Here is a 17508-nt window from a genome sequence, read left to right on the forward strand (position 1 = left end):
TCACTCCTTCCAAAAATGCTAGTTAGGGTGTTTTATATTATAGAATACACATATTTGTGGATTATCTACTATTTTGAATTATTCTTTCTGACAAATATGAAGACTTGGCTCTAGATGCTACATTAAACTTTTTATACCAAGAATTTTTCTGCTATAGAAAGAGGTTTAGTGTTGATGGAGACTCACATTCCCCATAAAGTAACTCTGGGAAACTCAATATCAGGGGCAGAACAGGTACCAATGACAAAACTGGATGACAAAGCACATGATATTTCTAGGACAAATCAGAAAGTTATTCTTTTTCATTCATCCTGAGAAACAATGCCTTTGGTGACCTCAAAACAAGGGTTAAGGGCATGAGAAGGAAAACATTTGTTAAAATTCTAAGAAATAGGTTCTTTTTGATCTTTAGTAGTTAAAGAGACCTACTTATAAATTCAGCCTTAAACTGTTTGCTGAATTATGCCACCTCAATAAGTTTCTGTGTTTGTTAAGTTAAGAACTTAATGGTAAGTGCCAAACTGGGATTTTTTTAAGAAAATTACATCATGTGAACAGAACTGGTGAAAGTAAAATTCAATAGATTTCAGGTGTTTTCAAAGTCAGTCCCTGAACTACATGTAGGGCTTTCAGAAACCTGCATTTTTGTTGTTGTTGTTGACACTGAATAAACCTTTTTACCATTTTCTGCTTGTTTATACATATCAAAATAGAGTGCACAAAACTTCTCAGCAGATTTTTTTTTTTTAATTGAGGAAACTGAGTTAATAACATTCTCCTCTGAAATGAACATGTCAAAAATAAGGATCCTGGAGCCTCATGTCCCTAGTAGCAAACACATTTCATCAGAGGACCATAAAGCAAGCAGTCACCTCCAGCTGCCAAAGTCAGCCACTGAGTATCAGGCATAACTCTTGCATCCTGCTGTCTCCAAACAAGTTCCTTATCCCTAGATCTTTTTTTCTTTCCTTTTCTTTTTTTTTTTTTTTTCCTTTTTTGGTAGTGCTGGGGATTGAACCCAGGCCCTTGAGCATGCAAGGCAAGCACTCTACCAACTCAGCTATATGCCCAGCCCCACCCCGAGATCTTAATAAGGAAATAATTATATGGCTATGGTTCCCCTAGAATCCATGAACATTTACAATTTAAGGGCAAATTAACCCCTCCACTCTATTTTACTCACTCCTACCTAGTTTTAAAACTAAGAATTAACACAACCAATGAGCCAGGAACTATTTCTCACTATAAGAAAAATACATCAGCTCTACATAAAACAGATTCTTCTCTAACTTTGTTTTATCCTATGTTCAAGTATTTCTATGAATGCGTATTCTACTGCAGGGCCCATAATTAACTTACTTTAGACTGCAAGGCTTTAACCTCTGCCTCTAGCCTTTTTCGTTCTTCAACTTCTTTATTATATTTTTCTTTTAGATCTTCATACTTGGAACCTAAACACAGACAACAAATACTATTTTGTTGCAGTCACTGACTTCATAAAGGAATTCACAGATCAATAATCATTGTGATAGTCTAAAAATAGAGCATCGTAATGCACCAAGTAGAAAGAACATTTGATTAGGAAAACATCATAATATTGATCAAGTATCAACACACTTGGAGACACAAGAACGTTCTTAAACAATTTGTTTAAAAGACTCCACAGAAAGATAAAATGACAAGGTGAATGCGTTACCCTGTGGCTCAACATAATTTCACAGATGTGCCAATGAATATGCAACAGATGGTTGCATTTTTTAAACACCCAAATTAAAAACTGAATTCACTGTTAAATCAGTTTCTTTCACAGAATTAAAATCTCAAATTAGGTCTGAGGATATAGCTCAGTTGATAGAATGCTTGCCTCGCATACACAAAGTCATGGGTTCAATCCTCGACACCATAAAAAAAAAAAAAACTCATATTAAAGATCTATTAATACCAAGGAAAACAATCTTTACCACTGTAATATTGACTTGGTGTTAGTGGAGTTGTAAAAATTTTTTGTGGTGTATTGCACAGATTCAGAGAGACATCTGCAGACTGCACAGCTTGTTGGCTTCTTTCAAGTTCAGATTTACACCTGTTAGAAAAGGATGCAAAAGGTGACAATCAGTTGGAAGAAAGGCTGCAGAATACCAATGTAATACATTACCAGTGGTAAAAGGACTTACAAAGAAACCCATCCTCCAAGAACTATTAACTGTAGACCTTTAATAAAAACTAATTTAAAAAGTGCTAAATATAAATGCAGTCATTCCTCAAAAGAATGAAGTCCAGTTGCAGAAACATAAATATACACCAATAATTACAATGTTATAAAGACTTTAATGAAAATCCGTAATAACCACTACAGCAGGAAAGAGTTGGAGGGTGAAGGATATGTTACGGCAAATTTTATATTCTAAGCCAAAGAAAGAACAGGGACATGTAAGAACCAGAACTTCAGAAACATGGGAAAAAAGTGATGTCACTCAAGCACAGGGTCAAAGCACAAGAATGGATGAGACAACTTATGATATTTAACCATTTCAAAAACCATACTGATGTCCAGATCAGGTATATGACATTTTTAAAACACAGATATAAAAATTAATAATATACAGAAAAGATATGGCTGGAAAAAGTTACGAAGAAATGAGGAAAACAAAATTTATATATATATATATTGTGTGTGTGTGTGTGTATATATATATATATTATTCCTATTCTAAAAGTAGAATCTAAATACATCTCAGAACCAAATAATCCAGGTTAAAAAAAGGGTTCAATTCTGATGTTAAAGAATTTACAATTCTTGCAAGTCTCTGAAGTCTCAAATTTTGCTTAATATAAGAAATAAAGTCAACACCCTATTAAAATGGCTAATGGTATGCTCTCTTTCCTTGGGTACATTACTCAAAGCAAGGAGTGAAGAAAGTAGTAACGGAAGTAAGCCAGTGCCCTTAACTACTCCCAGCTCCAAATTCAATTTGGGAAGGAACAGACGTGTAAGCTAAAAATAATAACTTAGCAAACAAAAGCTTACAGTAGGTAAGAAATCTTCTATTAGTGTTTAAAGAGCAACAGCAAACAAATGAAATTAACTTTTTACATTTTATTTAACTTGCCATTGTCAAGATACTATCAGTTTGATAAAAAAAATTGGGAGCTGGGGAAGAGTGTTCACCTAGCACGTGGAGGCCCTGGGTTCAATCCTCAGCACCACATATGGGGCTGGGGAGATAGATCAGTTGGTAGAGTGCTTGCCTCACAAGTGCAAGGCCCTGAGTTCGATCTCCAGTACCGGAAAAAAAAAAAAATGATTAACAGCACCACATAAAATTAAAATAAAGGTATTGAGTCCACCTACTACTAAAATATATATATATATATATATGCATATTACATATAAATTTTTTAAAAAATAAATTAAAAATTGTGACACTGTAGTAAATCTTCAGAACTGAATATGTAATATGTATTTACAACACATGAGATGTTAAGATTAGGACCACCCACATTTTAAGTGCTCAAGAGCCACATGTGGCCCGTAGATACCACATTGAACAGAACAGGTGTACAGGCTACAAAAGGTGTGACAAGCTGACACAAGAAATGAATTTTGAAGAACTTCGCAAAAGTAGTGTTTCTTTTCCCTCTCAAATTTACATCTTACTTCCTTTTCACTATCCTTTCATTTATAAACAAAAAATATAAAATTTATCTTAGATATTAATAAAAACACATCCTGCTATTACTTTCCTAAGACTTTTTTTCCTCCTTCCATCCACTATCACCAACAAAGCACTAAATTAAACTGTTTCTACTAGGTTGAACTTTTGAGATTGCCAGTATCAATACTTTTGACAAATATTCTAATGGTTGAGTCTAACTTGTTGAAGACTTTCCTGAAACCTAATCAGTGGCTACTGACAGAGTAAATAAATTCCTGCCATTTGAAGATTACCAGAGAATCTTAAAAACTATATTCAATCATTTCTGTAATCTATAGCTTTTGCACATAAATTTTTATTATAGAAACTTACATTGAAGTTTCTAAAAGTATCTAAACTTTTATCGATATCTATAACCACGTTACTAATAAGAATTATTTTATTTTTACACAGGGTCTCTTTTTTTTTTTTTTTTTTTTCCTTTATGGTGCTAGGGATTTGAACCCAGGGCTTTGTGCTTCCGAGGCAAGCACTCTACCAACTGAGCTATATCCCCAGCCCTACAAAGGGTCTCCATGTTGCCCAGGTTAACCCTGAACTTGCAAGATCTTCCTGCCTTGCTTCCAAAGTGGCCTGGCAATATTTTTAAACTAAATATACCAGAGAAGTGTTCTAACCCCAAGAGGATGTGAGGATGACAATGTTAGTGTGTGTGTGTGTGTGTGTGTGTGTGTGTGTGCGCGCGCGAGACTGAACCCAGGGGTACTTAACCACTGAACCACATCCCCCAGCCCTTTTTATATTTTACTTAGAGATAGGGTCTCACTGAGTTGCTTAGGACTCGCTAAATTGTTGAGGCTGGCTTTGAACTCGTATCCTCCTGCCTCAGCCTCCCAAGCAGCCGGGATTACAGGCTTGCACCATGGTGCAAGGCAACATTGATTAACATTGGTAATATTTACAGTTGCTAGAAGTCTTGCACAAACCTGGGAACTTTATATTAGTACTGCTACCAAATAACATTGTAATCAAATACAGAAATGTATACAAAAGTTATCTTAAGATGTTAAAAATATAAATTTCTATCTAAATTATCAAAACGAATATTTCTAAATTCCGCTCCCAAAATGTGCTTTCCCAAAGTAGCGATTCCAGCATACTGAAGTGAGCTTCCTACTTCCCTAGCTCCTGTCTTCCAAAACTAATTATCTTTCTTTGATTCCTTCAACAAATATTTGAGGGTGTACCATTGTCAAGTGCCAGAGATACAGTGCTGAACAAGATAGAAAAGGTCACTGTTCTCATAGAACTGAGTAGATGGAAGTGTACTTTTTTTTTTTTTGCCATGCTGGGGACTGAACCCAGGGTCACATGTTTGCAAGGCAAGGGCTCTACCAACTGAGCTATATCCCCAGCCTGAAGTTTACCTTTTTAATATGCAACTTACAAATAACCATCTTTCTACATGGATAGGAAGCAAAATTAGAAAACAAAATTTATAGGAAAATTATCACCTTCATAGACAAGAGTGATTTTTAAATGTTTTAACTTTTAAAAATATTGTTGATATGTAGTTAGAATTAAGATTATTGAAGCTATGCCAGAAAAATTAATTTCATGATATCAAGGCATTCATTAATTACAAAGGGAAAAACAGTAGCTTTATAGTGGAGATTCCCCAGAACTTTACAGAAAGAAACTTAAGTTACAGATGTCTGATATGATACACCAAGAAAAGCACATTGGTATTTCTGCAGTACTCTTACCAAAAATTCATAATCCCAACCTGACCCAATGGTTCTTAACCAGAGACAATTTCACCCTCCCAAAGGACATTTAGCAATGCCTGGAGACTTTTGTCACAATTTACAAGTGGGGTAGATGATACTGGCATCTAGTGGTTAGGAGCTACAAATGCTGTTAAGTATCTACAACAAGCAAGTAATCCAGTCTAAACCATCAAGAGTGCTACTGTTCAGAAATACTGATCTAATCAGTGAAAATTCATCAGCCAAACCCAAATTAAGGCCATTCTCCAAAATAATTGACCAGTATTTTTTTCAAAATATGAAGGTCATAAAAGATAAGAAACCGTCGCAATTTAGAAGAAAACCTCAACTAAATGCAGTATGGAATCCTGGGCACAGAAAAAGGACATGACTAGAAACACCAATGAAATTCTAATGAAGTCTATAGTTAATAGTACAAAATCAATGTTATTCCCCGCTTGGAATGTGTACTTTGGTTATATATAAGGTGTTAACAACAGGAGAAATCTGGGTGAAGGATAAGAAAGAACTCTACTAGGCTTGCAAATTTTCTTCAAGTCTCAAGTTATTTCAAAATAAAGTTTGTTTTCCTTTTTCCAATTTCTGGGTAGGTATTTGTGGAGTCAATGGAATAATGTACTGAAGCCCTTTAAGCTGTTATCACTCCTAATTATTTTGACAAAATGCCATCATTAGAACAAGACTATACCCTTTCTAAACCAGCAATGATTAGACTCCATTGAATTTATTTTTATTAATACCTCTAATTGGGGAATTTTTTTAATGAAAAGTGATAATAAACAACTTTCTTATTGCTTAAACTGGCAAATAGATTTTGTAACACTTAAAATGAAAGATGGGGCTCTCAGAGAAGAATCTCAGTAGGAACCTCTTCAGGACTTTACTTCCTCCCTTCAGCTTAGAATCCATGGTACACTACTTAAACCACTCTGTGACTCCTTTACTACTTGAAGTTCATGAAAAATCTTTTGCTTAGTTTTCCAATATCCTCAATTATTCCTCTGCATTCAGTCCCATTATCCTGCCCCAAACAAACTTAAATCAGTTTGCCCATTCAGTTTCTCAGCACTTCAGATTCCAGATGCTACAAGAAACCCTCACACCTCACCACACGCTCCCTGGTACACACACACATACACCCCTACACATTAGTCCCATTACAAATTTCTGGTCTGCGACTTCAACTGGGCCTTTTTTACTCCTTAGCCCTTTCACAATTCCCTAGCTCTAGTTCTCTCTTTCACTCTCGGTAACAGCTTTTCCAGCCAGAGAAAACATCAGGATAAGCCATCAGGATAAGCCATGCTTTAACTTCATATAGCAGTGACCATTATTAACAATTGAGCTATTATCCATTATTGTATCACCCAGTAACCAATATAGCATCTAGCACATGGACCCAGCTTAATAAAACTAAATGAATAAATGAGAAACCATTCGATCGACTTGTATTGAGCCATGTCATGACTGAACTGAATCACTACTTCCTCCAACAGAGGAAAAGTATATTGCAATGTGTAACAACTGCATCATTACAGAAAATAATAAATGTATCTGATGACACAGAAATAATCCACATAAATCCCATTCATATAATTACCTTTTAAGTTCCTGTTCCAGTTTTTCTATTTGTTTTTTGCCTGCGCTCAGTTGTCCTTCCTGGAAATTCACTTGTGACTCCTTGACTTGAAGTTCATGAGAAATCTTCTGCTTAGTTTTCTCCAAATTTTCACATATTTCCATTAATCTTTGATTCTCCCTTTTCAGGTTTGTGCCCTCGGTTTTTTCATTTTCAACCTAATGGGAATCATTAGAAAGGAAAAAGTTTCCTTATTTTATGAATTTACCGATTGTACTTGTGGATTTAACAATTTTCTGAAGTAAGGTTATAATAAGCCAGATGCCAAGGTTTCTGAAAACAAATTTTAGGCCACCACACTCTGAAGCCTATAAACAGAAAAGTTCTACAAACTCACATATTATACTACCTTTTGGTCAGGGCTATACCTACTCCTCCCAGAAAGTCGGGCTTTAACATCCTTTTAAGAATTAAAAATATTACAGATGAATTCTATACCTCTTGCTCCAGCAATTCATTTTCAAGTCTGGCTAAATGCAGTTATTGGAAGGAATCAGGAAATTTTCTCACAAGCAAAAATATTTTAGAAGCAATGATCATACCACTACTTTGTTGGTTAATACAGAAGTAGAAAGAAGTACTATTTAAGTTTTCATTTACTAGCCCTGAAGAGCAGTTAGGGAATACCAAGACAAAAAGCCCATAGTCAGAAAGTTGTCTCCACTTGCTATAAAAAGGCTGTAATACTACCCCAGATTTGAAGTCAGAAACTTTGGCCTTTGCTGTGAAACACAACTGCAATTTCCAATTAGGGTTCCCAAACAGAAATTTAAAAGAAACTCAGTAGCCCTAAATATAAGTAGGTAGGCAAATGGGGACAAAGATGGAGAAAATCTGAAGCAATTAAAAATGTTTGCAGAGAAGGAGGGGGATTACCACTGAAGATAGCAAAACTGCTTCTCTCTAAATTTAAAGGTGAAATAATTAATCCAAAAAACAAGTGAATAATGTCAAATGTCAGAGATACCTTCTGTTTCTGCTTTTGTAGTGCAGCCTCTAGCGTATCAAGCTGAAACTGTCTTTGCTGCTTTTCTTTCTTCAGTTTGTCCAGCTGTCCTTCAAGCTCTTGAATTTTCTGTAGAGCTCTTGTAGGGAGGCCTTCCTTCCATTCTTCCAAAGCCCAGCTCATTTTGTTCTCATTTCAAATAACCAGACTGTTGGTCTTACTACAGTAAAAGAAAAAGTCAGAGACTAATGGGTCTACCTAATCACCTCAAAGAATCCGATTTCAAAATGTCACCTTTCAAAAGATAATGTAGTGTATTTATCTTCTCCATCCTCTGAAAGATGACTACCAATAATTCTGATTATGAAGTATATCATATACTTGTTGGGTTTCCCCTTGCTTTTGTTTTTCTTCTTTCTCGGTTTTGACTTCTTATATAGCTACCTGCTTTCTACTGCTCAGTTTGTTTTCAATACACAAAACATGAATATTTTTATTTCAACCTTTGCTCTAAGGATTTCAGGTGAAATATACCCTATCTATAAACAAATAAAATGAATGGCAAAGTTAATTTACAAGTTCTCTTGTTTCCCACTTCACATCAATAATTACCATTCACACTTTGTCCCTCTTCTTCTGGAAAACCTTTCTGAGATAAAAAGGAGCAACTTAGATGACAGAGGGAAATAAACAAGGAAAACTGGTAAGGTAAATGTTTTTCCATTTCAAAGTCTAAGATACAGCTATGTAAATACATCTATATAAACATATTTATAAATATACTTAATATATGATATAAATGATTAGCACGGATGTTGACAATTTAAGGCATCAGCTATCAGCCATCTGTATTGAGCCACGAGGTCAAATGAACAAAAAAGTAAACCTGAAAAATAAAATTTGAGGGGCAGGGTTTGGGTGTGAGAGGGGAGAGGGTAAAAGAAAAACTGGATACGAAGGGTCCAGCAAGGAGGATTTTCAAGACTAACATCTTTTCCAGAAAATGCTCTATCTTTATATAATAAGTATGTAGAGGGCACTTTTCATACTAATCACCCAACCCCTGTAAAGTCCCCAAGGCAATTCTTAAGTGACCCACCCATCCCCAGCATGACAAGCCGGTTTTCAGGTTTCTCTTCATCAGAATTCCCCTTCACTAAAAAACCCGAGTCCCCGCCTGCTGTGCCACGGCTGGAGGAGAACTCCGCCTCCTCCGCTGGGCCAGGGTCGTCACGGACCGGACAAGTGTCATTCATTTCTGGGTCATCACAGAGCACAGCCTGGCACACAGGTCCTTCTACATAAATGTGGAAGAGATGGAATGGAAGAGGAGGAGGAGGAGGAGGAACACGCTCGTAACTAACAATAGGTACAAACTCCGCCGCCCAGACCAAAACAACAAAGGACCTCGTTTCTATTTTCAAGTAGGAGCCCAGGTTCCCGGACTTAGAGCTGCTTGAAAATACCTGGTCATCTCCAGTTTTTTAACCTTAAGGAGGGGGAAACCGATTCCCGCACAATTCTAGTCGGTGACGGAGCAGTTTGTCTGTCTGCACCCTAGTTCGGCCGTTTCAGCCCGAGCCGAGGTGCGCCGATCCCACGAACCTCACCCCTCACTCCAGCGCGGTTAAGTGGGAGGAGACCGGCCGCAGCACCAGAGGGACGCGAGCGCGAGTCAGAGTAACACCCTGCCGGCATTAGCTGGCAGCAACTAGCGGTCCCCGGGCAGGCCACCAGCGCCGGAACCCAGGCAGTACGCTTACCTTGCTACCTTGCTCCGGAGGAAGCGAAAACAATCTCGGTTCAGACACAGCCTCCGCAAGGATGAAACCCAGATGCCGATTCAAACTGCCCGCGGTCTACTCGCCCACTTCCGGTCCCCACCAAACTCGCCTTCAACTCTATTGGTCACTGTAAACAGATGTGCACCAATCAGCTTCCGCACATTCGGCCTGCCGCCTCTGATTGGCTCTTTTGGATGAATTTAAAAAACAAGCCCTCGCTGCAGGAAGTGCCTGCGCCAGGGTGCAGAAGCTTTTTTGTTGCCTGGAGACGGAGACCACGTGCTTTTGCTGAGGCTAGACAGAGTTTTGAACCGCTGTTTCAGCAAGAACCAGGGAATGAGCCAACTGATTAGAAGGGTGTGGCCTATCGCGGACGCACGGCGGGAGCGTGCTATCTGGTGAAAACGTATATGCTGTATTAAATGTAGGACGTAAATACCAAGTATTATGTTTGTCTTGCATTCTTCAGCCAGCGAAATTCTCAACAATTTTTAAGAGAAGTATTGTCCTTATTTCATTTAAAAGTTAACTGAGGCACATAGAAGCCAAGTAATTTGAAATTGAATCTACAACTCCCCCTTCTACCTGCTGACCTCTATTGATCATGTTTTGAAGGGGATGGTTCTGAACACTTGCTAGCCAGAATCTGAGAAGACGTTCAATGACTCAAATATTCAGAAATATTACATTAAAATTATATAATCTCTCCTTTTTATGAAGCCCACTAGTTTTGTATATTTTTATATACTTCTTTGCCTAGTCAACTATAAGTTAACTTCTAAACACAAGAGCAAACTGTGACTTGCTAAATTAATACATGTCTGATTAATACATGTGTTGTCCTCTTCAGTAAGTTCCAAACATTACCTTTCATTAAAGTATTCCTAGAGCCTAGTCTGCTCTTTATCTTTCACTGAAATTCTGTTAATCCTGCAGTAGCCAATTCTCCCTTCAGTACCCAGTACTCCCTGTTCCCACACACCCCTTAGAAATTGTTATTTCCTAGTTCTTTCCTAGAACTTGGCTTATACTTCACTTTGGGTTTGTTTGTTTTTTGCCATGTCTTATATTTATGCCCATAGTTGGCTACCCCATCAGACTAGAAAATTCCTTTTGTGTAAAATCTGTTTGATCTTTGCATCCCTAGTAACTTCCTATTGACTTCACACATATTAGTTTAAAAAACATCTTTGGAGGTAAAACTGCCATATGAAGAAAGACCAAGTTCCCTAAGACCCTTGAATCCCCAAAGGGAAGACAGGGAACACATGTGAAGAAGAACTTTGGTGGAACACAGTGGAATCTAGTATCTGATAGTTCTGGGATTTGACCCAAATTCTCATTCCAACATCAGTTGCTATTCCATTGCTACCCAGGGTAATTTTTCAATTATTTATTAGCTGCCTAGGGAAAATAGAAATAGAAGACAAATGATAGAGGATTTTAAAGGTTTGAATGCAAAATTTTCATTTCATTCATTACTTAGAAGATATATGTCTAGTAGCCACTGAATAACCAAGCCTTGTGCTACATTCTAAAATTTAAAAAAAAAAAAAAAAAAAAATCCCTTCTTGAGCACAGGAATCATGTGACAAAACTATTGTACTATTTTCCGTGATGTTTCTTTGTCTTCGATTGCATAGTTCTCTTTCCACAAATGAAAACATTTTAGAAGCAATGATCATACCACTACTTCATTGGTTTTAGACTATTTAATGTGGTTCTAAAAGTCACAGTCTTTATTTATTTCTCCAGTAGGCATTTCCTTTTAGATAGTATTTACTACTATTTTTTCAAGTTTACTGATCTTCTGTTTTCTAATATCTATTCTGCTGCTCATCTTGTCCAGCGAATTTTTAGTTCAAGCTCTTGACTTATTTTCTTCTCAATTAAGATTCTCATTTCCAGCACTGGGGTTATAGCTCAGTGGTAGAGGGTTTGCTTGGCATATGTGAGGTACTGGGTTCAATCTTCAGCACCACATTAAAAAATAAATTAAATAAAAAAAATATAGGACTGGTAGGTTAGGGCTTATAGGCATGGGAGAAATCTCTCATGACTCAGGATTTAAGATCCTGACAAGGGCACCTGGAGCTGGTACCACTGGGATGGCTCCCTGCCACTTGAACATGAAGGTGGCATTCGGTAAGTGAGGTTAACATACTAGAACTATATTTAAGAGTACTGAAAGGATTAGAAGTCTTGAGAAAATAGGAAAGTTAGACTGGATTTACTATCTAAAACCACCACCTGATTATCATTTCTAGGAGGGCCTAGAGAACAATGCTTTCAATAGGCAATAAAGAATGTTCTAGTAAGTGGAACACCAATGTCTTTAAGAAGTTTAGTAACTGACCTCTATAGACCAGGATTGACAATAGGAAATGTTGCTATGGAACTGGGTACCAAAGTGTCAAGGTGGAAGATAGGATTCCAGAACATCCTAGACCAGGACCAGTATTTAACCATCTTGTCAAGACAAAACAAAAGTTATTGCTACAATGTACAACACAACTGGAGTAGAAACTAGACAGTAAGAATCTATAACTATGCTAATAGATTACTGTGTTCCTAGTAAAGAGAGAGATGAACAGCACACTTAAGTTTTCTTCATTTATTTAACCAGAAAAACTCATGCAATGGCCCAGAAGAAAACTAAAAGCCACTAAAATGCAATATCAAGCAAGCATCTTGCACTGGGTCATATCATTTGGATGATCTAAACAATATTAGTGTTAATTAGGCTTCCATTTCTGTAACCAAAGTACCTGACTAGAACAAGTTAGAGAAGAAAAATTTATTTTGGCTCATGGTTTTAGAGGTTCTGTTCATGGTGGGCCAACTCCATTGCTCTGGGCCAAAGATGAGGCAGAACATCATGGTAGAAGGGAATGGCAGAGTAGTACTGCTCCATTTTATATGGAAGCCAGGAAGCAAAGTAGTGGGGAGGGACTATAGGGAGATGGACTCTTCCAGAGTAGGCCCACAGTGATCCACCTCCTCAAGCCAAGCCCTCCCTCCCGATAGTTAACACCCAGTCATTCCATTTAAATTGAAATTGACAATATAATCATTTCATCTCTGAACATTACTGCATTAATACAGGATTTTAGGGAGAAACACCTCATACTGAAACAATAACAGATGGCAAGAACCATGGCAAATAAGGTCAACCCTCCAGCAAGCTTTAGTGAAAGATCCACTACACAAATTCTCAAGTATTCTGAAGCAAATTCCTGTTTTCTCCATTAGAGAATGACTTACCATTTGAAATGCAGCACCTATTATGCTACTGGGCCTTGATAAAAATGAGCATCTGACTGTAGAACATCAGGTATGTAACCTAAACTGTCCATCACTGAGTACTGCCAAAACCACAATGTCAGAGGTTCTCATGAATGTAGCAGCAAATAATTCTATCATAAGACCCAAGCAGGCCCAAAGGGCACAAATAAAGTTACCACAAATTACCACCCCTGTTTCACCAGGGCTCTCTCAATGTACAACTATGACCTTATGGTGGGCTCCCCAAAACTAGTCCACAGAGAAAAAAAAAAAAAAAAAAACACCTGATTCTGGTTCACAGAACAGATGGCTTAGTGTATTGGTACTTCCTAGAAATAGACTGTTGCTCTTACAGTACCAGTCCAGCAGGGCAACTCCAGCAGGCAGAGCTGTTAGCAGAACAGCTGATCATCTACTGCAAACGGAGGAAAAAGTGGTTTGAGTTCATGATGTATTCCTGAGCAGATGATTTCACTGATGAGTCAGAGATGTGGAGGAACAAGATTAAATTATTGGAGCCATAGAGTTTTAGAGGACTATAGATAGACCTTAAAGGAATGGGAATAACATTTGTGAATCTTTGTGTTTTATGTCAGGGCCACTAGAGAACATCCACCACAGAGGAACAGGAAACAGCTGAATGAATAGGGTGATCTGTTGGATAGTCCAGAATATGTCTTCAGTCACCCAAGTGTTTGAACACTCATCATCAAAGTAGCCATGATATCAGGGATGGTGGATATACATGGGCCTAAGAGCCTGGTCTCCCTCTCACCAGACCAGACCAGCCACTATAAATAGCCAGGTCGTCAGCAGAAGACTAACCCTAATCCCTCAGTATGGAGTTATCCTGAGTAGAAACAGCTAGCTTCTTCATGGTGATTCAATTGAATTGGATCCCTTCTATCCTGAAGGAGTTGATACCTACTCTTTCTGCAGTGCTGTGTAGATACTATTCTCTGGAAATTTAGAGACTATCTGGTACGGACCTTTGGGACTCTGCATACAATTGCTTTGGACCAAGGGACCCATTTTAATTGAGAAATGTATACATGACCATCGGTATCACTTATTCTACCATATCCTACCTATTTCCTGATGGTAGCTGGTCAGACAGTGTGGCGGGTTGGATTGTGTCCCTCATAAATTCACATCCTGAAATCCTAATCACAAGAAGATGATTGTAATTGAAAACAGGGTAGTTTCAGATATAATTATTTACAATAAAGTCATTACAGTGGACCCTAATTAAATATGTCCTTATAAAAAGGGGGATGTTTGAACATAGAGACACAGGGATAATGTCATGTAAAAGTTGTAGTTATACTGCCACTTTGGCAGGGACACCAAAGATTGCCAGTAAACCACCAGAAGCTAGGCTAAAGGCTTGGAAGACATTGCTTTAAATCCCTCAGAAGGAACAAACCCACCAACACCTTATTCTCAGACTACCTTCCAGATCTGTGAGACAATATCCATTGTTCTATATCTATCCAAGTTTTGGTACTTCAGTATAGCAGTCCTAGGAAACTAATACAAATAACCAAACTGAAATGATTTATCAACAGCTCAACTAAGCCACCAGTTCAGGGATAATATTTAATAGAATACACAGCTATCCTCCATAATGCACCCCCAGCATTGAACCAGTATATCAAATAATGTCCCCAATAACTGGAATATACAGGTCTAGAAACCAAAAAAGAAAAAAAAAAATTATGGAAGAATTGGCTCGTCTCACTCTTGCTCCAAATAACACATTCATGCTTCTCATTCCTTCTACTCTAGGTTCCACTGAGTAAGGTGAAGAGTGGGGAGCTCTACTCCTAATGACACAAAAGTTTTCCACAAAACTTGAAGCTACACCTTTTCTCTGGTTTCCTTATGTGGTGAACCAGCAGGCAAAGAAAGGAGTTACAATACTGATGTGAGATTGATCCACCCTGATTATCATGAGGAATTCGTCTTGCAACTACAGAAAGGGGGCCAAGAAAATGTGTCTGGAACGCAGGAGATCACGGGGGTACCCCTATGTGCTTTTATGTCTGGGAAAAACAGTGAACAAGCAATTGTAGTTACTATAGCTCAACAAGGGCAAAGCAACCCAATGCCAGAACATTCTGGGATGAATTTCTGGGATCCCTGACCAAGCAAATAAATTAGACCAGCTGCCACTGGCTCAGGCTGGAGACATCTAGGATAGTGATAGAAAAGACCACTGGGGAATATGAGGCATAGCTTTGAGAGTGATTATAATGACTGAGACCATAGCTTAGTCCATCAGTTTTTTTGTTTGTTTGTTTGTTTTTGTTTTTGTTTTTGTGCAGGGATTAAACCCAGGACTGCTTAACCACTGAACCACATCCCCAGTCCTTTTTATTTTTATTTTGAGACATGGTCTTGCTAAGTTGCTTAGGACCTCACTAAGTTGCTGAGGCTGTCTTTGAACTTGCGATCCTCCTGCCTCCTGAGCCACTGGAATTACAAGCATGCACCCACTGCACCTGGCTAAATTCTCTTTTACTAAGTGCTTTTTAGAGATTATGGCCACCACCGTCTTGACAATGCAATGACAGAACTTAATGTAGGGACAAATGGATCTGAGCAGGGGAGAGGGTGGACTATAGCACATACTTTTAAGACATTCCATTGCCTCACCTGTAATTTCAGCCCCAGGTGTGGTAGGCAGTTCTGTGGAGACTCAGACTCTTCATCCCTCAAGTTCAAGTCATGGATCTCTTGGTGTTTCTGCTCCAGTCTTTCTCAGAAGCTGAGGAAGCCATCTTAGCCAGCACAGTCAGGAAGTGTGGGGACAGTTATGACTTCCAGGGGCGACCCTCAACAAATGGGGTCAAGAGCCAGTGGGTAAACATCCTAACTTTCCATCCTTTGCATTGGCAATTCTGAGAGATTTGGAAGAATCAACAACAGTAATATTGCATCCTGATATTGACGTTTTCTCCTTCCCAGTCTCACTATCCCTGCTTACCACTTTATTTCCAGGAATTATCATCCCAAAAAAATCACCAATTTAACTACCTCCACCTGAGTCCATCTTACTTTTGTTTTGAGGAAAACCCAAAGTAAACAGAAGCCTTCCTACACCTATGCTGCATGAATTTCAGCAAGCAAAAATATTCATGCTGGTTTCCCAAGTGTTGTAAAAATTTCTACCAAGTAAATGAAACCTCAGTCATTGACATGGGAAATTAGAAATGTCATCATCATGGCACTGACCTGCATGGTGGTTTCAGACCAGAGAGTTCTGTTAGGTAAGGATCATTCTTTCATGCTTGTTTTGTACATCCCTAGACTCCTTTTGACTATAGAATAAGGAATTTAACACACTCTTTGGGGCAAGAATTTATTTTCAAAGCTTGATATTAGGGGACCTAGAGTCCTTCTAGGAAAGTCTTGGGGGTAAATATTAAATATTCAATTGATAGGATTTAAATGAAGTTCATTACAAAAGTAAACATTCAACATCTCAGTATGTTTTGGGTAATTTGACTACGGAGTAGGTGAACACTACTCAGTGGTATGACCAGAAGCACAAGATCAACCTTTAAGGAGCTTTTTCTATTCCCACCACTAGGTGATTCTCTATACCTAAGAAAGGCTTTGAAAATAACCTTCCAGTCCCACGTCCCACATTCTCTCTCTCTTGTGTCTTCCCCTCATTCACTCTTCTGCTCTTGTTCCCTCTCTTTTTAAAATCACATTTGCTTAAGGAGGAAGGGAAGTTTCCCTCCATTTAAGGAGGGAAACTAAAAAAAAAAAAAAAAAAAGCCATAGTCCTACTATTTAGTTAATCTTCTTTACTAACAATATAATAAAATAATAATAAGATGATAATTCCAAACACTCAAAAAAGAGAGAAATCTGGGAAACTAGAATGAATGTTGGACATTCGCTACTCTAAATCTTCCTTCTATAGCAGAAGGTAGTGAGATTAAGATTTTTTTAATTCATACAAACAGTTATTGACAAAAAAGAGAGAGAAAGAAAAAGGAAAGGAAAAATAGTTTCATAGATAAAATATCATTCTGGAATCAAATGCTTTATAGAAATTTGGAACACTTATGATTCTTGCAGTAGAAATTTTTATGAAAGAAGTAAGATAATTTACATTTTTAAAAAATTCCAAAGCATGGCAGGTATATATATATATCTCAGTGGTAATGCATGCATTTAGCATGCACAAGGCCCTGGATTATATCACATACAAACAAACAAACAAATCTCTAAAAAAATTTCAGTAGCATTTCTTAGGAAAAAGGAAAACACTTACCCAGTGCCCATAGCTTCTAAAATATTTAAATTATTTAAAACATGAATGTTTTAAAGAAATCTTCAAAGAAAGTGGCTTTTACAAGTCCACATTTCCAAAGAAAATGATATAATCAAA

The 17508-nt window shown here is 37.7% G+C and overlaps 1 protein-coding gene and 1 long non-coding RNA gene across 2 annotated transcripts in view; one reads left to right on the top strand and one right to left on the bottom strand.

Annotated features, from left to right (window-relative positions):
- The window catches only part of CENPF (centromere protein F), a 58415-nt gene extending 50193 nt beyond the window's left edge, over positions 1–8222 (bottom strand). Inside the window, exons 1-4 of the mRNA XM_079107723.1 lie at positions 8053–8222; positions 7047–7243; positions 1962–2083; positions 1360–1451 (exon numbers count right to left, since the gene is read on the bottom strand). Of these exons, the coding sequence (XP_078963849.1) occupies positions 1360–1451; positions 1962–2083; positions 7047–7243; positions 8053–8214 (573 nt within the window). The 5' untranslated portion in view covers positions 8215–8222. The remainder of the gene's footprint in view (positions 1–1359; positions 1452–1961; positions 2084–7046; positions 7244–8052) is intronic.
- The window catches only part of LOC306641860, a 479070-nt gene that overhangs the window by 253247 nt on the left and 208315 nt on the right, over positions 1–17508 (top strand). The gene's annotated exons all lie outside the window — the stretch shown is intronic.

Source organism: Sciurus vulgaris (assembly GCF_902686455.1).
Source record: "Sciurus vulgaris genome assembly, chromosome: 12".
NCBI classification, from domain to species: domain Eukaryota; kingdom Metazoa; phylum Chordata; class Mammalia; order Rodentia; family Sciuridae; genus Sciurus; species Sciurus vulgaris.